This window comes from Cebidichthys violaceus, unplaced genomic scaffold (genome assembly GCF_023349555.1).
Source record: "Cebidichthys violaceus isolate CVI_PGR_0920_01 unplaced genomic scaffold, fCebVio1.0.p SCAF_15, whole genome shotgun sequence".
Lineage (NCBI taxonomy): Eukaryota > Metazoa > Chordata > Actinopteri > Perciformes > Stichaeidae > Cebidichthys > Cebidichthys violaceus.
In genome coordinates this window covers 13239450-13256417 of record NW_027176318.1, presented here as the reverse complement: position 1 = coordinate 13256417, position 16968 = coordinate 13239450, and the positions used below count along the sequence as shown (strand labels likewise).

At 42.8% G+C, this 16968-nt stretch overlaps 1 protein-coding gene across 8 annotated transcripts in view; it reads right to left on the bottom strand.

Moving 5' to 3' along the window:
- Nucleotides 1–290: 290 nt before the first annotated feature.
- LOC137871982 (RNA-binding Raly-like protein) overlaps nt 291–16968 on the bottom strand; it is a 91702-nt gene continuing 75024 nt past the window's right edge. For 4 of the 8 annotated variants that reach the window (XM_068710133.1, XM_068710131.1, XM_068710132.1 and 1 more), the window contains 6 exons: nt 16624–16671; nt 14871–15049; nt 9922–10038; nt 8001–8170; nt 6500–6538; nt 291–4354 (listed from right to left, as the gene is read on the bottom strand). In XM_068710133.1, the coding sequence (XP_068566234.1) occupies nt 6506–6538; nt 8001–8170; nt 9922–10038; nt 14871–15049; nt 16624–16671 (547 nt within the window). In that variant the 3' untranslated portion in view covers nt 291–4354; nt 6500–6505. The other 4 variants (XM_068710137.1, XM_068710135.1, XM_068710138.1 and 1 more) reach the window with 4 other exon arrangements.

Below are 16968 nucleotides of genomic sequence, written 5' to 3'. Positions count from 1 at the left end.
TCCACCTCGACCTTCTCCCTCCGTGGAGTTTGTCGCTCTTTATTCTTCCTGCTTAACAATTATGTGCATGACATACACAATGATTTTGTGAGTTGTATACAAATTGCAGTGCATTGCTATTCATGGGTATAGCTACGAACATACGAGAACAGTGTTTGGTTCATGTGGGATCCCATCACCGGCAGTAAGAAGCTAAATGTCAGGGCATTTCAAAAATACATGAACTGATGATGGTTTAGCAACAACGAGAAGATAGCTGGTAGTGTTTTTCTTTTAGTTTTATTTCATAAATCCTTCTACCACTGTAGTTTATCACACATGTAAATACTGGGACACATTTCCCTTATAGGCTCGTTGAAGAGCATTGCAAAAAAAACATTTGTTCTGGTTAACGTGAAATTCAACGAACAAAAATCAATGTGCAAGATTTGGCCAAGAAGGACAAGTTGATAGACGCTGATTGATTTGAGTGGGTTGATGTATTCCTGTAATCCAGTCAGTCGGGTGCAGAATGACCCGCCACAGCCGGGCCATGCTGCCGCGGTCACATCGTATTAGAACCAGACTCACAGTTAAAAGTACACAGCGATGTCAAGCGGCAGCCGGTGAGACTGGAAAAACAAGATGACAAGCCGCCGTTCTGGTGTCCGCTTCCCCCGCTTGACTGACGTTAATTTGACGCGCTTTCAAACACTCTGCCGTGTAACTCGTTAACGTGTCATCTCGACGGCAAGTGCGCCGCGTGCGCTTGCATGCTAAACTACATAAATCATAATTAAATCAGCAGTCCGCGTTGACAGAAGACGCACGGTAATGAAAAGGAGAGAATGGATTTTTAAGAGGCACGCCTTAATGATGCACCAAACATTTACATATACGTCTGTCAACAATCTGCGAGCGATTACCCCGTCGGCTGTTTGTGTTCAGCACTTCACAATGAAGCCAAAAGGTTTCTTTGTCCTTCAGTTCATATTTATTTGTAAAATAAAGTGTTGATCATTGAAACATTTGACTAGTTAAACATGTGACACGAACATTTTATTGACTGATAAGAACACAAGTATTTATCTACAATGACGATGAGTTTTCTAGCCTTACAACAATATACCGGGTGTTTTTTTCTTTTTTTTTTTATACATGAACTGAAAATACAAAGTTACAGTAAACATGCCTTTTGATAAAAATATCTTTACAAAAAAAATGTACATTTCTATACAACAGTTGTCAGTTACACTACAATTGTGGTTAAAACCTGCAACGACCCCAACAAACTGTCAGTATACTTTTTTTCCCGCTTTGTTTTAAACGTCTCTTTCAGTCGATTAGTGTTTGAAATAAACATGAGGAGGACTATTTACAGGGCGAAAGGAAAAGTGAATGTTGAGCCAGACATGTTTTAAAGTGACCCAGGTAAAATACAACAGTTAAAAGCAATGAGGGTTGTTTTTTTTTTTAAAGTTGTACTTTTGCAAAATATTTGACACATCACCATACTGCTTATTAAATAACAGGCTACCAGCAAAAAAGATAAACATGTAGCAGAGCCATTTCCCTTAAACATGTTTTTGTATACAAAAATAGTGCTAAATATTACACATTATCATCATTCACCAGACACTTATTTTGAAGGAGCTGCTGGACAGACTTTTTATTATTTATTTTTTTTCCCCAGGCAGAACTGCCGGGTTTGATTGTTGTGTTCATGAAATTGTGCAAGGCGACCGTTCCTTGACATTTAATTAATTCTCGGTTTAAAGGGTCATTTCAACCAAATCACAAAACAATATTTCCTTATGTAACCCTGCTGCTTCGCTTTCATTTGCCCAGGTTTTGTGCTAATAAGCGTGACTAGACTTCTGTTTATTGTTCAACAATTACATATAAACCAAACACCATTATTCAGGTTATTATTATTCCACATTTTGAATGGGAACCATTTTCTATTTAAATGTGTACAGAGCATGTGAGCGTCTCCCAGAGTAATTAAGGAACCCAAGAACCAGAGGAAACCTGTTGGCATTGTACGATTCATCAGACATTTCTGAACCAAAAACAAGTTTCCTATCAGCCGTTACCACGCTTCCAGAAAAGCAACAATGACAAGTTGTTGAATGATTGGAATGGTTTAGGCAACAGAACTTCTGTAACATTACGTAACAAACGTTAACTCATGACAGTCCTGTTTGTTTCCACCACTCCGACCCGCCTTCTGTGGACTTTCTCGCTCTTAATACTCGTTATTATACCACGAAACCTTCACGAACACTTGATCTGTCTACTGCAAAAAAAGGCCACATTCACAGTATCCCTCGTTTTCAGTTGTGTCCAATGCCAACATTTTTTCTGTCTGGACTGAATTGTGTCCGAAAAGAAACGCTGCGGTTGAATTCGTCAAATGCCATTTTTTAATGCTTCAAGCACCACAAATCAGATCTATTAGACCGGCCCACACCTCAAAACATGTACATATACAATTGTTCAACTAGACACCAATAGCCTTTGTTTTTATTTTAGTTGGCATTTTGGGTGAAACAGCTCATTGAAGTAATAAGCAGCCCTGAACGACGTGATTCAACTTTAACATCAAATCAGGTCTTCTACCGATGATCAGGACGTATTTTGTCCAATGACCAGAGGCCTGTCTGCGTTCCGTCTCTAAAAACACGCTTCTGAGCACAAATTGAAAGCAGAGGAGGAGAGACACTATCGGGCTGCAGTGAGTGCAAGGACAAAGCCAGCGGTTAAAGCCGGCGGTCAGTGACAGCTCAGTGTTGGATAAGAAGCGGCTCCGCTGACGGCCGTGATGAATGCCGTTGGCCCACCAGCATCTCTAGATCCCGCGGTTTATGCTGACGAGCTCATCTCCAGCTAATATATACCAGGTGTGCCAGCTGATACGCATCAGCGCCTTAATTGTTGCTGCTGACCATCAGCTGGCACACCTGGCCCACGTTAGCTGTACATCCAACCACCCGCCTCCAAGACAGGCCTCTGTCATTGTTCGGAGGAAATCTATTTATTCAATTTGACATATTTGGGAAAAAATTTGGGCACGTGATTCACTTTGCAGCTATATATTTGTAGTCGGGTTAATTGAAATCGCTCAGCTGAAGCCGCGTTTGAAATGTTTGCACAATGTAACACATTATGAACCAGTAGAAATCATGTACATCATCATCATCATGTTAGTAAAACGCACCAAAATGAGTGGACGAATCATCCAACTCTGACCAGCTCAGATTCATCTTTCCACAGTCTGTACCTTACTTTATTATTTACATTTAGGGGCTTTCCATTAGAAGAGAACGTTTTATTTTTTATTTTATTGTCTCACCACTTATTTATGGTTGTTTTGAGGCTGCACAAGCCGTTGTGTCATGTTCGATTATTCCATCTTAATCTGAATCACAGATCGCATACGTCACGTCGATAATATCGAGGCGTCTCACTCTCTAGCCTACGTGAGACAGAGTCGATGCAGAATGCAGAGGGAGGTAGCGGTGGGGGGGAGGAGAGGGCGTTGCAGCAGCGGTGGGACGCACAGGCTGAGGACGCACAGGCTGAGGACGCATTGAGACGTCAGGGCCCTGCTCCCCGGCGGGAGGCCTGTGCCAGTGTTGGCTCTGGACCACAGGAAGCCCTTTCTGCTTCTGGAACTTGGCAGGAGTTGGAATATATGATGGAACAGCCCCGCGGGGCATTTGTGTGACAAATGGATAAAGCTGGATAAAAGTTATGCTCGCAGATATTGGCTTATGCGTGAGTCAAAATCGGAAAAACCAGGCGACAGCGATGTCTCATTCGTTTTTTTTTGTTGTGAGTATCATTCTGCGGTCGCAGATTGTTCTGGCTGTTCCTTTTATTCATTAGATTTTTTTTAACATAAAATTCATAGGAAAATAACAGTTTGAGAAAATACACTGCAAACACATTTCATCAAAGCAGCAACGGTTGATCAATGTCGTGTTCCCCTCTTCCCACGTAATTTAATTCATACATCAGAATAAATGCCTTTATTTCATTCCCTTCTGTTTTATTTATTTTTTTCACAAACAGGATTAGCACATGATACTGTCAGCCTCTTGCAATGAAATAGAAGTTGCACAGAATATCCATGAGGCCGACGCATTAAAATGGGTCTTGAATACATTTTCTTTAGAGAGCACATCACGTTCGATTTGTGCTGCACAGTTGAGGCATCTAAATGTGATTCAGCCTCTCTCGAAAACAACTCACAGTCCCGAATGAGAGTCCCGATCCTTCAGAGATCCTTTTCTGTCTCTTGAAGGTGACGATGAATTCTAATACCACTGACCGGGGGTGAAGGGGGGGGAGGGGTGTCTGCTGCCTCCTCCTGAAGTGATGAAGGAGAAAACTGATTGAAAACACATTACAGGGCCGTCTGCTCCTCAAACATCGGCGGCTATATATAATGCTGTAAATCTGATGAGGATTAGGCAGAGTTTTAAAGCTTGTCCGGTTTGAATGGCCTCAGAAATATCTTGGGAAGTGCGGAAATATGTTGTGGTCGCCCAGAAGCTGCCTCTCTAATCCCTCTGGACATGACTTATTGAGGTTCTTCTCACTGTGATTTTCCATGCTCGCTATGGGCCCGCGAGCAAAACGTTTGCATATTCTCCGAGTGGGATTTTCAGGTTGTTCAATGTATGTGCTGTAAGGATAAAATGTAAAAAAAGAGAGAGGCAGACATGTGGAGAGGAAATGGAAAACTGAAGTGTGACGTGTTTTTTTTTTTTAAGGTGTGGATAGAACTGGGACACCAAACGTTTGGACAGGCAGATGGGGAAAAAGGAAGCCGTGGACATTTTTGCATATATACACAAAAAAAACAAAACTTTAGAGCAGCTGACAGATGTTTGAAGGTAAAAAGAAAAAAAAAAAGATTTATGGAATAAATTCATCCATAATAATCCCACTAGAAATGAAAAAGAAGCAGCGACTCAACAGTTTGGACATGAAAAGATCCAAGTCAGCTAAAGCTCAGGGGCTGGAGATGTAACGTTGACAATACCTTCAGCTGGCTCTCTTTGGTGTTTACAGGTCATTGATGGTGCCGTCAAGCATCTACAGCTTCTTTTAGTTCACTGCAGTATTATAGCATTTCATCAGTTCGACGTTTTTGGGAAATACACTTATTGGCTTTCTGTCAGAGACAAGACATAGTTTCATCTTGTGGCTCCAAATAAAATCAAAGCTTTAATGGTGTGTTCAGTGGTGTGGGCAAACTTTTTACGATTACATTCAAAGTCAATGCAAAGATGGAAATTTGTGCCGGGCATGGCAAATGACGCGACGCGATAGACGTGACAAAATTTCGCTTGTCGCGAAAGCTCATCAGCGTTTAGATTCTACTCCTGACGTCCTGAAGTTGAAACAGAAATGGCGGGAAAATCTAGTGCAGCCACCTGTGGTCAGGTAAACTGTGTATAAATGTATGAGTATAAACTATAGACCGTCTATGTTGCTAACAATAATGTCGCTGTCGTACTTTTGCGTAGATGCCGTTACTTTGAGTGTCGATGGAGCCGCTACAACGTTAGCATAGCCTAGCACTGATTGATCTGATCTGAAGGAAAGCATTTTAAACGCCCGTCGTCTTGCTGTCAGACCAAACAAAGCATGAATTCAGACTTTTATTAACAGCAATATCTTGTTTATGTTGGGTTCATACCGCTGTAATAGAACAGCAGGCGTGTGGCTTGATAGCTACAGTGAAGACAGACCTCTGGACGATGTTGTGAACTCACACAGCGTTTTCAACGTATCTGGGACTTCCGCATTTACAGAGCAGCAACAGTGGATATTTTCTGCCATGGTTGATGAAACGTTGTTCGATCCCGTGGTCAAACTCGCTAATACGACACGAAAACTCTTTATTTTTTACACAAATACTAATGCCAATAAGCATGAAACAGGTCTAAGAGAATAATGGCATAATATTAATAATGATATCAATTTTTTGGTCAAAAGACTCAAATCAAAATGGTGGCAAAATGATCACTGCCACTTTCTGGATTGTCCTTCGCTCGCCCAGAAGCAAAAGAAGACATCTTAACTCGACTCATAAACACAGCTGAGCGCCGAGGCCGACCGAGGACGCGACCGCATCATTACCCCGCTCTCTGGGAGGAAACTCTTTACCTTAGGCCTCCACATTCATGCCCCCTTCCACACAATTCAATTAGATGAATATTGTTTATGGGCAGTTCTGGCCCATTGGAATGCCATCACCGCTCCTTCTGTTGGATTCGGCATTAGACGCCCTTCAGTGGAGCTGGTCCTCTAAATGTCATAGAGCTTGTGATTTAGGAGATGACTAACGGATGTTTGGAGATGCTCAAGACACAGTTGGGCGGATAAGGCGTTTAATGAGGACTGGATGTGAGGCCTTAAATAGAGACGAGCCTCCAGAGCCTCCAGGACCTTTAGCAGTCTTTTTACAATTACCCCACACGTGCTGGAATGGGTTCACCCTTACCTGATCTCAGTTGTCGATATCCGATACATGGTTCTCTATCTGGAAAGGAGAGAGAGAGATGGGTAGGATTCAGCGTTTTTTAATATTGAGCACACAGGTTGTATTTAATCTTTTCCAAAGGTCATCGCCGACATATACGCTCAACAGGAGCGGCCGAGCCACAGCCGTCTTTGCGGTGCGTTATATCGCGACCTGTGATCGATGTGACCTTTCCGGGAAAACAAATAAATCACCTCCGCCACGTGTGCGGAAAATAATGTCTTCCATTAGCGGAGGGGCACCGAGCTTTCATCGGAGGAACGCACAGGCACCGCTCGCCTGTTTAACCGCTAACAAATCCAGACGGCGTAATAGAGAAAGCATGTCCTAAAGCATGGCCGCGGCGCACAACGGAGCCCAGATGAGACCGAGGACGATTGCTTTGATCTCGCCGCTTGAACTTGAAAAGCTGTGTGCGGTGTGAAATGAAACAGAGCGGCCGCAAGGTTTACTTTTGAAGAAAACGTGTAGAAATTATGTTTTAACTGCTGTATAATACGGAGCCATCAGCGTGCAGATACCTTTTTTATTATTGAGCTAAAACATGTAATAAACATCTGAAGAAGACAGTAATTAGCTCTTTTGGTTTAGATGCTTCAGTGACATTCTTCTTCAATGTTTTTTTGGCTGCATCAAAGTTAATTGCAGCCTTGGATGACATATTGGTCAACACTGTGTAATCCATGAGTGACAAAGACATCCTTTTTAAGTGAAATATGGATGAATTCAACTGACTATCATATCAGAATAAATTGTAACGTTTATTTTAAGGTGATTTTCTTTTTTTTAAGCCACAAATATTGGGCAAAATACAACAGCAATCCAGAACAGTATGAATAATTTCAGTGTCGTCACATCCAGCATGGTGTCAAATAATAGATCAGATTAAGAAGAACAGACTACAGTATTCGTCACATCTGCTGGTTCCATCGTATTTAATGATATTTTGTAGGTTAGCTCATTCTCTATTTATAATATAGAATAACTGAATCTTCTCAACAGATTAGCTCGAGTTCTCTTTTCTGTACGGACGGTACTTTTCTCGGTGTCCTTGTGAAGGGAAACCTTTACCACCACTTCACGCTCCGATTCACAGCAGTCCATGAAGGTCTGGTCTTAAAACGCTTGTCTTTGCATCTTGAGCCCTCTGCTTTAATTATAGCCTGTACGTATATGCGTGTGTGTGTGTGTGTGTGTGTGTGTGTGTGTGTGTGTGTGTGGGCCCGTGAAGCGCCTTGCTTCCACTGTTTGAGCCGGGGTCGACAGGGAGAAACTGTCAGTCCGGGCGCTCTCACCATTCACTCATGTGAAGCTCTCCGCTCTCTCAGATCTGTGGCCATGAATAATTCTCGAAAATTAACTTTCAGAGGAGAAGAGTGTCTGCCCACTTGAGATCTCCCAAAGTGCATTGCTCTCTCCCTCCCTGTCAGGCCCGTCAGGCCGTTTTTTTTTTTTCTCTTACCAGATGGTGGTTTCCCTCCTCGTCGTAGTCGTCCTCGCCCCCATCGGTCATCTCTCCCGCCTCCACGTCCAGCGCCCCGTCGCCCACCTCCTCCCCAGAGTTTTCCGCCGTCTCTGACACGGACTCCTCGTGCAGGGAGTCGCAGTTGTCCTCGTACTTTCTCTGAGCTTCTGAGTGAGGGAGAAGGGCACAGAGAATTGGTTTTCTTGCTTCACACTGCAGTAGAAACGTTCGGTTGGCTGCCTTTTTTCTGTTTTCGAAATCTGTGCAGAAACAAAGCAAAGTGTTGTCCCCACTAGCGACCCGCAGAGGCTGTGCTGCTCCATACGTTCAGCTGGAGAGGCGTGGTTTCACCTCAACGAGTGACCAAATGACACGACTAACTCATTCTAGTTCTTCATGTAAAAGAACAGACGAGCATAACTGCAAGCCAAAGCATCTATTTATTAACCCAAATAAATACATGATTGGATAAAGTGTAGACAGAGGGCCTTTCTCATTTTGTACGACTTTGATTTCTTTCTTCACGTCTTAGTCCCGCCCACAGGAGAAGGAGGCGAGGACGAGACACAAGGAGAGAGCTGTCGAGGGAACAGGTTTTTAACCGAAAAAGACATCCTTGCCTCGGAGCAGTCATTTTTAAAGTAACATCAATTAAATATGACGTGGGGCACAGCTGCTCCAGCTGTTTACGTCACGGCTGCAGAAAAAAAAATTCAGCGAATGATACATGGTGTAACCGGAGAAGCCTCCTTTCCGGGGTCACAAGCCGGAGAAGCGAGGAGACGGTGGAGGCAAACTGAAAACTGTAGTTGCTGCTGCTGATGTGCTGATTTTTGGTGTTAGCGCTGTGTGCTAAGCGAGATCAAAATGCTGACAATTTGGGGAGATAAAAGTGCATTTAGAGGGATTTCTGTTAAATCTGTGTTCAGACAGAAAGCAAAGAACATTTTTATTTTGTATTGACAGTTTGTATTAATTTGCTCCAAACAGCCAATGCACCAACTGTATGTTAGCTGTAAGCTAGCTAGCAACTGACACATGGTGCGTGTTTCTGTGAGTTCAGAGCTCAGCAGAAACTCATGTTCTTTCTTTTTTTTCCTGAACGTTTCTTACACATATTCTTTCCTGATTTCTTTTGAAATTGAAACATTTATGCACAGCTGCTTCTCTGTGTGAATTTGTGCCATTTTGAGCTGCCACAGGCACATTTTCAATCCTTCCACTGACTTTATATGCAGAAGCCTTCAAAAGCTGAGGCTTCACTAGCCGTGTCTTCATTAGTTTGTCAAGTGAATTTAAAGCGAACATTTCAAAAAAAAAAAAATGCAAATTAGGCCAATAGACTCGGCCGCAGCGTAGTTTGGCCAGAAGTTAGCGCTATAAGCTACGCATGGCTGTAAAACACATGAAATCTTTTTCTCTCCTGTTTACAGCACATTCAATACTTTTCGGGAACCGAAGTGTAAAGACCATTTTTTACAACAAATTTTTTTACGGTAAATAACCGTGACAATAATTGCTAAAAGGATCAGCTGATGTTTTAAATACGCGTACCTCTCGCCGCTAGTTGTCCGATACAAACAACAATCTCCTTCCAACCACAAAACCTTGGATTGGTTTGAATAAACCAGAGCAACCTGCTGAAACGTTGTAACACGCACAACATGAAGTCTAAGTGACCTTCACAGCGAGCTGCTCTCAGACGGTCCCGTGGTGCAGGTCATCTACAAAGCCCTCCCATATAAACAGAGTCAGCGTGAAGCTGACGCCTGTCGGCTGTTATGATGGAGAGCTCTGTTGCTCTTATCTCCCACAATGTCACAAAGACTTATGGCCGGCGTGCGCTCTTAATTTCCCTGCCTCAGCGACGGGTGTCCTTTTTCCCCTTCCGCTCTGATTCGTTGGTCGGGCTTCTTACCGGACTCGGCCCTCTGCTGCTTCTCGATCTTCTCCAGGCGTCCCAGCAAAGAGTCGATCTTCAGCTTGATCTGAGTGAGCTCCCGTTTGATGGTCTGCAGCTGGTCCGTCTTCACCGCTGAGGGACGGAAACACAGAAACGGATTCAGAGCTACTTTTGAGTTTGTCCTAATTTCATCACCCTAATGACGCCGCGTCACACAGTGTGATCACAGACCGCATGCTGTCATCAGTTAATGCTCTTAGCGTTGGATATCGTCTCATCACTCTGATTCCCACTTTCCTCGGGGAAGAACGTCTCAGTCTGGCCAACTGCGAAGTTATGCTGCTGAAAATGTGGACCTGCTGCTTTCAATTTGAAGATTAGTGCACAGCTTACGCCCACCATGCTGTGCAGCGCCGCTCAAGTTTCGCTCAGTGATGCCAATATCTGAACAAACTGTAAGCTATCTTTCAGTCGGCGTTAGGCGATTACAAAAGCGTGGAGATTGTTTACACTTTAGGATAGCATCTGCTTTATTAGTGCTTATGTTAAATGTCTTTCATCTTTAAGTTAAAATTCATTTGATTTATTTATTTGATAGTATAGTCTCCATTTTTTTTCAGCAAAAGCCACTCAATGCATTTACATTGTGTTATTACTTCTCTATATATAGAGGTTTTCCTTCACTCGAAGGAGGGATTCACAGGAAATGATGACAGTATGTAGTCCAATTTAATCTCATTGATCTCAGCCTCACTGTTTACTGGTGGGGGGGGGGGGGGCTTTTATTTTGAAGCAGTCACAGGAATGTACTGTTAGTACCAGTTCTTCTTCTGGTCTTTCTGACCAAGTAGCATCTCAGGGACTGACCAGTAAACCCACGGGTTTTGCTACGTCGACCACAACTGAGATCTGCTAAATTAGCGTTCATATTTAGCATGACTGATATGATGCTTTTCTGAGTTCATTACTTATGTCATCACTTTATTGGTCCCAGTAGAAATTAGCTGCTATACGACTGTAAATTCCAGGAAGGTTCCCAGAGAGGACTTTGTCTTTTGTCACTACTTACAGGATAATTGAGAGAGCGTTTGAATCGGTCCTTAAGTAAATCTAATCAATCGGTTGCATAATCTCACCTTCAGGTCAGATGAGCATATATGAAGTGGTACAAATGTTCTCCAGTCAAGCAAGCATACAATAAAAAAACCCCAGAAAATATGATTTTCAAGTATATACGAATATAAACATATTCGTCAACCTACATTAAGGTTTAAAAAAGTGGCAGTTGCTTCCAGCCTTCTAAGATTATAGTACTTTTGAGTATTGGAAATATACAGAATATGATCTCTGTCGTACCAAATCACACACTTCTTTCCAAGACATTAGTGAACCATTATGAGAAGCCATAAAATAAACCATTACCAAACTGACTCTTCATGACTGGAATCCAAACAGCAAAGTAAAATGCAACACTTGTTCAGTCAAACAGACTGAAACTGAACATTTGACGGAGGAATCCTAAAACGATTGAATTGAGAGGAAAAGCATCTCATTGACTATTTGAAATACACACATATTTTAGTTTTGCCTTGCAACGAGGTGTTTTTTCTGTAGAAACAAGCGTGTATTGTAACATTATGCAAACCTTTCTTAGACTAAATCTAGTTTTGATGCTCAACACTTGTGTTTAGGACACTAAACTGGATTAAAAACAATCATATATCATGTGTTTTAATTGCATTTTTTAAAATTCATACACTCACTGCAACAATAACTGATCATTGGCTCACTAACGGTGCTGCATGAGGAACAGGGGGCACAATCTGCCCTCCCACTGCTTCTGTTTACTGCCTTATGAATAATTCCTCTCCTCTTCCTGCTTTGCTTTGGGTCTCACACTCCGTGCGCGAGCGCTACAATACATATCTGAGCTTTGGCTAAATGAGGCGTAACTGTATCATGCCAAGAGTTTGAGTTTTAACCTTTTATGTGTCATATGCAAATGTAGAATAACGAAAATAAAAATGTATCTGTAGGACGTCACCATTAATTCAATCGGGCCCCGTCTCACGGCTGCTGAAACGAGGGTGTGCTCCTCAGCAGCTTGAACCGAGCAGATTAAAGAATTTAGACGGTGAAAGTAGTAAGATAATCTCACTCGTAAACCCCTCGGCAGCTGAAACGTGTCGTTTTTTTTGGAGCGGACGGGGGGAAAAACACCAGAAGTTGAGGGGAAAACATAAAATTCTCTTTGACACCTATCAGATGCTGTCGGGGCTGGAAAGAGGACGGATGAGCGCTTGGTAAACAAACCCACGAGTTCCTGTAAAGCTGCAGCCGGATAATCAGGAGACAGGAGGCACGCTCGGAATCAAAACGTCGCTTGTCTGCTATCATGTCTACATGCGGCTCTTTAAGTTGGCTTTCTTTGATGTATATTTACACCCACACCACATCAACAATGCAGATTCCCTCCCATGTCCGTACGTGTGAGCTGAACCAACGCATCAAACATAAACGGTTTGAGAGGATGTCAATTTAAGATTTAAAAAAAAAAAGCAAACGATCGGACATATTAGCTCGCTCTAATCGAGCTTTCAAGAGAATTCATGCTGGGAAACAACACGACCCAATGCATGCATCCTGCATGGTTATTTGCCGATACAATACATCTTTAAAACGCAGCAGGATGATTAATATGTGAGAGAGAGAGAGAGAGAGAGAGAGAGAGAGAGAGAGAGAGAGAGAGAGAGAGAGGAAAGGGAGGCATATAATGCCCCGCCGAAGGCAACACATAGGTAGCATGTGTGCGTGGGAATCACAAGAATGAGTCTCGTGTTGTTCTGTAAAGCAGCCGTCGACCCCAAAGCTGCACGCGAACAGAAAACCAAGCTTTCTGGAAGCGCAAAAAAAAAAAAAAAGAGAGAGGAGAAAACAGTTGATACACGATGATATCTCGGTGGTGTCTCTACCGCCTTCTCAGTATCGCAACGTCCACGAATGCACGCACATGTACCCCCACTTCTTTATTCCAACGTCCTCCGAGCTCGCTCAGGGCAGCTTACTTTGACGATAAGAAAGTGTGGAACGGTTTTTAATTTATCGCCGCCTCCAGACCTTTTTCCTTTTGTGCCATCAGTCACATAAGCTGCAGAGAGACAACGTACACATCCTAATCCAGCGGCATCTCATCAACACGCCATCTTTAAATCGCTTGTGTTAAAAAGGGAAAAGGGGGAGGAAATGTCACTGCTCTTCAATAAGCATTATTAGATAAGATTTAGGGAATGAGTAATAGATCTAATTTTAGGACATTTTTTTATCTTAGGGATAGTGAGGATCTCTTGAATCACTGGTCTGGGATAATTAATCCGGACAAAGAGTTTTGGGGCTGGTGGTGCTGATACAACACAGACTCTAAATAGTCCGTCCAGTTTGGACAGATGAGGAGGATTCTGTGAGGCCGGTTATAAAGAGATCTGTGCAGTATGTATTTGTGTTTCATATCAATATTTGACTAAGAGTAGAGGGGTTGTTACATGATTTAGGATGGTACTTTGAAAAACTTTAAATCGTCTGAAAGGACAGTGACGCCTCATGTTTCTATCAGTGTAAACCACTTTACGATCCTCATATCACTGCAGCAAAACGTGCTTATTTTGAAACAAGATTTCATAAAAAACAGAAGAAACGGGGAGAAAGAGGTCACCATATTGTGAAAAAATGTCCAAAAGAGGTCCCTAGTGCTCTTGGTGATGCTTTCAAATGTCCAAAACCCAAACATAGTTAATTAAGCATCATTTATTTTTGTCTGTTTATCAGCTAATTGGTTATTGTTGGAGCTCTGATTCAGTATCACTTAAGACCACTCTGAAACTCTGAAAAGTTGCCTTTCAGAGCGGAACTTAATTGTGACCTAATTCAAAAAGATCTTAAGCAATTCAGAATTGAATACATTTGTGTTCCATTCCTAAAGGTAAAAAGTCTTTCCTTAATAGACACAAATAAGTCAAATCAAGCCTTCCTAACCTGACGATCCCCACTGAGCATCAAAGAGGGTTTAATGTGGCGAACGCAAGTCTATCCATCCTTGTGACGGACGCCCCCCCCCCCCCCCCCCCCTACAGTGAATTATTCCTTGTACTGCCCAAGTGGCACCAACCTGCCCACTCTATCTAGGCCAAAGTCAATACAAACTGTGATTTCTCACAGTACTGGCAGGGGAAAATTAGTCTCCCAAACATCCAGCAGCACTGCTGAGACAGAGCGGAGAATTCATTGACTCCGTCCAAAAAGAGATGGGCTTATTTTTTTTTTTTTTCGTTCTCCCCGTCCCCGGCTCTATAATACCAACCGCAACTGGGTCCTCCTCACAGACGCTACCAAGCTGCTCGCGCTGATAACACCGGCCTAGACGGCCAACAATGGAATAAACACTGTAGCCAATTACACCGAGCTGCGGATGGAGTCTAACGTTTTAGGTAAACACAGCTGACCACAGCTCCACAGAGATGGCCCCAATCTCACGCTAATTACATTTGGGACGCTATAATGCGTCGACAGTTAATCAAAAGGGGGCGGGTGAGATCCAGATGGATCCCGGGTGAAAGGAATAGCACTGTCGGCTGTACGGGTGCCGCTCGCAAAAGCTTGGATTATATTCGTGTTTGCGATTTAGCGTTTTGCTCTACATTGCGGCGTGGCTTGTTGCGAGCTGCTGGAGTGAATTAAACAGCTTTTTACAGTGGCGTGGCGTAAGTAGCGCGGCAGAATCATGCCACCGAGACATGGATTTGAGATCTGCATTGAAGCCTTCAGTGTCTTTTTTTTTTTGTTATTTTTGACAGGGACAGAATCCCATTAGCGTAATTAGGCGGTGCTCTTTTGAAAAATGAATTCATGTAAAACGTGAATAGTAGAGTGTAAACACAAGACAAGTAAAGAAGCACCTTATTCGTACGTACGTTTGAGCCCGGAGGAGGTTGATGTGGGAGGTCTGGAGGATGAAGAGGAGGAAGAGGAGGTTGTTTTGATGGGGAAGGAGGTCTTCCCGCGGCGGGAGGAGGGAGCGAGCACCCTGGAGCGTTTGACGGGGATCACGGCTCTCGGTGGGGGGGCCACTCTGCCGTGGTAGTCGAAAAGCCTCAAGAAAATAAAAAAAAAATATACAATATTACACTTCACTTCTCACACTTTTATTTGACTGTCTTTCACAAGAGGCCCTGAAGCATTCAGAAAGAGTCCATCTCGAGCTTAATGCTTTTTCGGTTTATTTCACAAGCACCTCTTTCTAAAGCTTATCATCTGTTTGGTATTTCACGGTAGATTTTTTTATTATGTATTTCTCTTGGGTTCTTTCCCTCAAACGCGCACACATTAAACAAAAGGCAGACGTTACAGTTGAAATCTACCGCTATCCCTCTTTCGGTGCGGCTGCATGCAAATAACCCCATCGCCATTTCTTCTGGAAGTGAAGAGGACGAAGGGAAGACGGTGCTAAATGTCAAATGAAGGCGTCAGCTTGGACTTGTGCTCGGCCACAGTATTGCCGTTTGTCACGACTCTCAACAAGTTTGACATTTAGAAAATGTCTCCACAGATAAGCAGTCAGATCACTGGCGGATACATGACAGAGAAAGTGTTCCTTCATTCAATTTGCATGCTTGATCTATTCGGCCATCTTGAAGTTGACTATTTGAAGCAGTCTCTGTGGGAAGGTTTAGTGCATTACAGCTGACAAGGGAGACATTTAATAAAGCAAGAGTCAAGAATATAGAGGGACGACCTATTGACTGTTAGCTAAGCCCCTCCCCTAAACGGTCATTGTCCAATCACAGCTTAGCAACGACAACCAGGCACGCCAGGTTTGTCAAGCTTTGGATTTCTCCACATGATACATAGGCCTCGTAAAAGCAACATTCTGCATGTCAAAAACAAAACCTCGAAAAAAGTAGATAAAAAATGGATTTAGCAGTGTGTTCATCTGCCTCGACTTAACCAGCAATCGTTAGCATGTCTGGCTAACTAGCTCACTACAGTAGAAAGTACTATGGCCATTCACAACTAGCATATCCACTGTGAAGCTTGTGAGTTTAGCTTAAGGTTAGCAGCTCTGTCCTGTTTTTATTGGATTTAAACTTCAGCAACTCCGGCTAAAGGTTCCCTGAGATAGCAGTTTGTTATGCCAAAAACATCAGTTAATTGTTTCTTGTAACGTCAAAAGCGAAACCATTTAGGAAAAATTATCAAAAATTTAAAATGCTAACTATGTAAGCTAAGGAGGCAAACAAGGTTATGGCAGAACGACTTGACAGTCTAACCTTACGTTTCTTTTATTATCTTACTTATAATAATGGGACTAGTTCCACGCTGGAAAATAAGAGCAATGTCGTTTCTTTATTTCTGTGTTTTCAACACGGATTACCAACTTTTGGCCTGGAACATTTTAAATCAAGTCAGCTGGAAATATATAAAAGTCAGCAAGGGACAGTGTTCTCACTTTCACTTGCAGATTTTATTAACTATTGCTAGCAATAGTTAATAAAATCTGCAAGTGAAAGTTAGTTACTGGTTAGATATGCGAAGTCTGCTTTCCTTTATCTCTGTCTAAAATCAAGAACCTATTGTAAGCTTGACGTAGCACCAGTAGCGAGGGATTACAGGGGCTAGCAATCAGTTGTTTCCTGGTTTAATCTCATATGAGACAAGGATACATACCTGCTGTAGAAATCATCCCTGTAGTACTCGTAGTCAAATTCATAACCGCTATGGGAGAGACAAAGGGGGACACAGAGAGACAGGGAGGAACATATAAAGAAAGAGATGGGTTTGTATTAAGAGCGGCCATTTTGGATCTGTCAAAAGTAAGCAGATCAAACTCAAGCCGTTTTGACTCGAAGGGACACGCTGTAGTTATTGCTTAAAAGTCACCGCGGGTTAAAAGCAAGCCGAAGCCACGCTGGCACGCAAAGACCACACAGCAACGGAGAAGTTTCAGAGGAGGAAATACAGTCGCAGAATGAAAGTCAAATTGTTTCTTAGACCTTGGAGAGGAAAATCAAT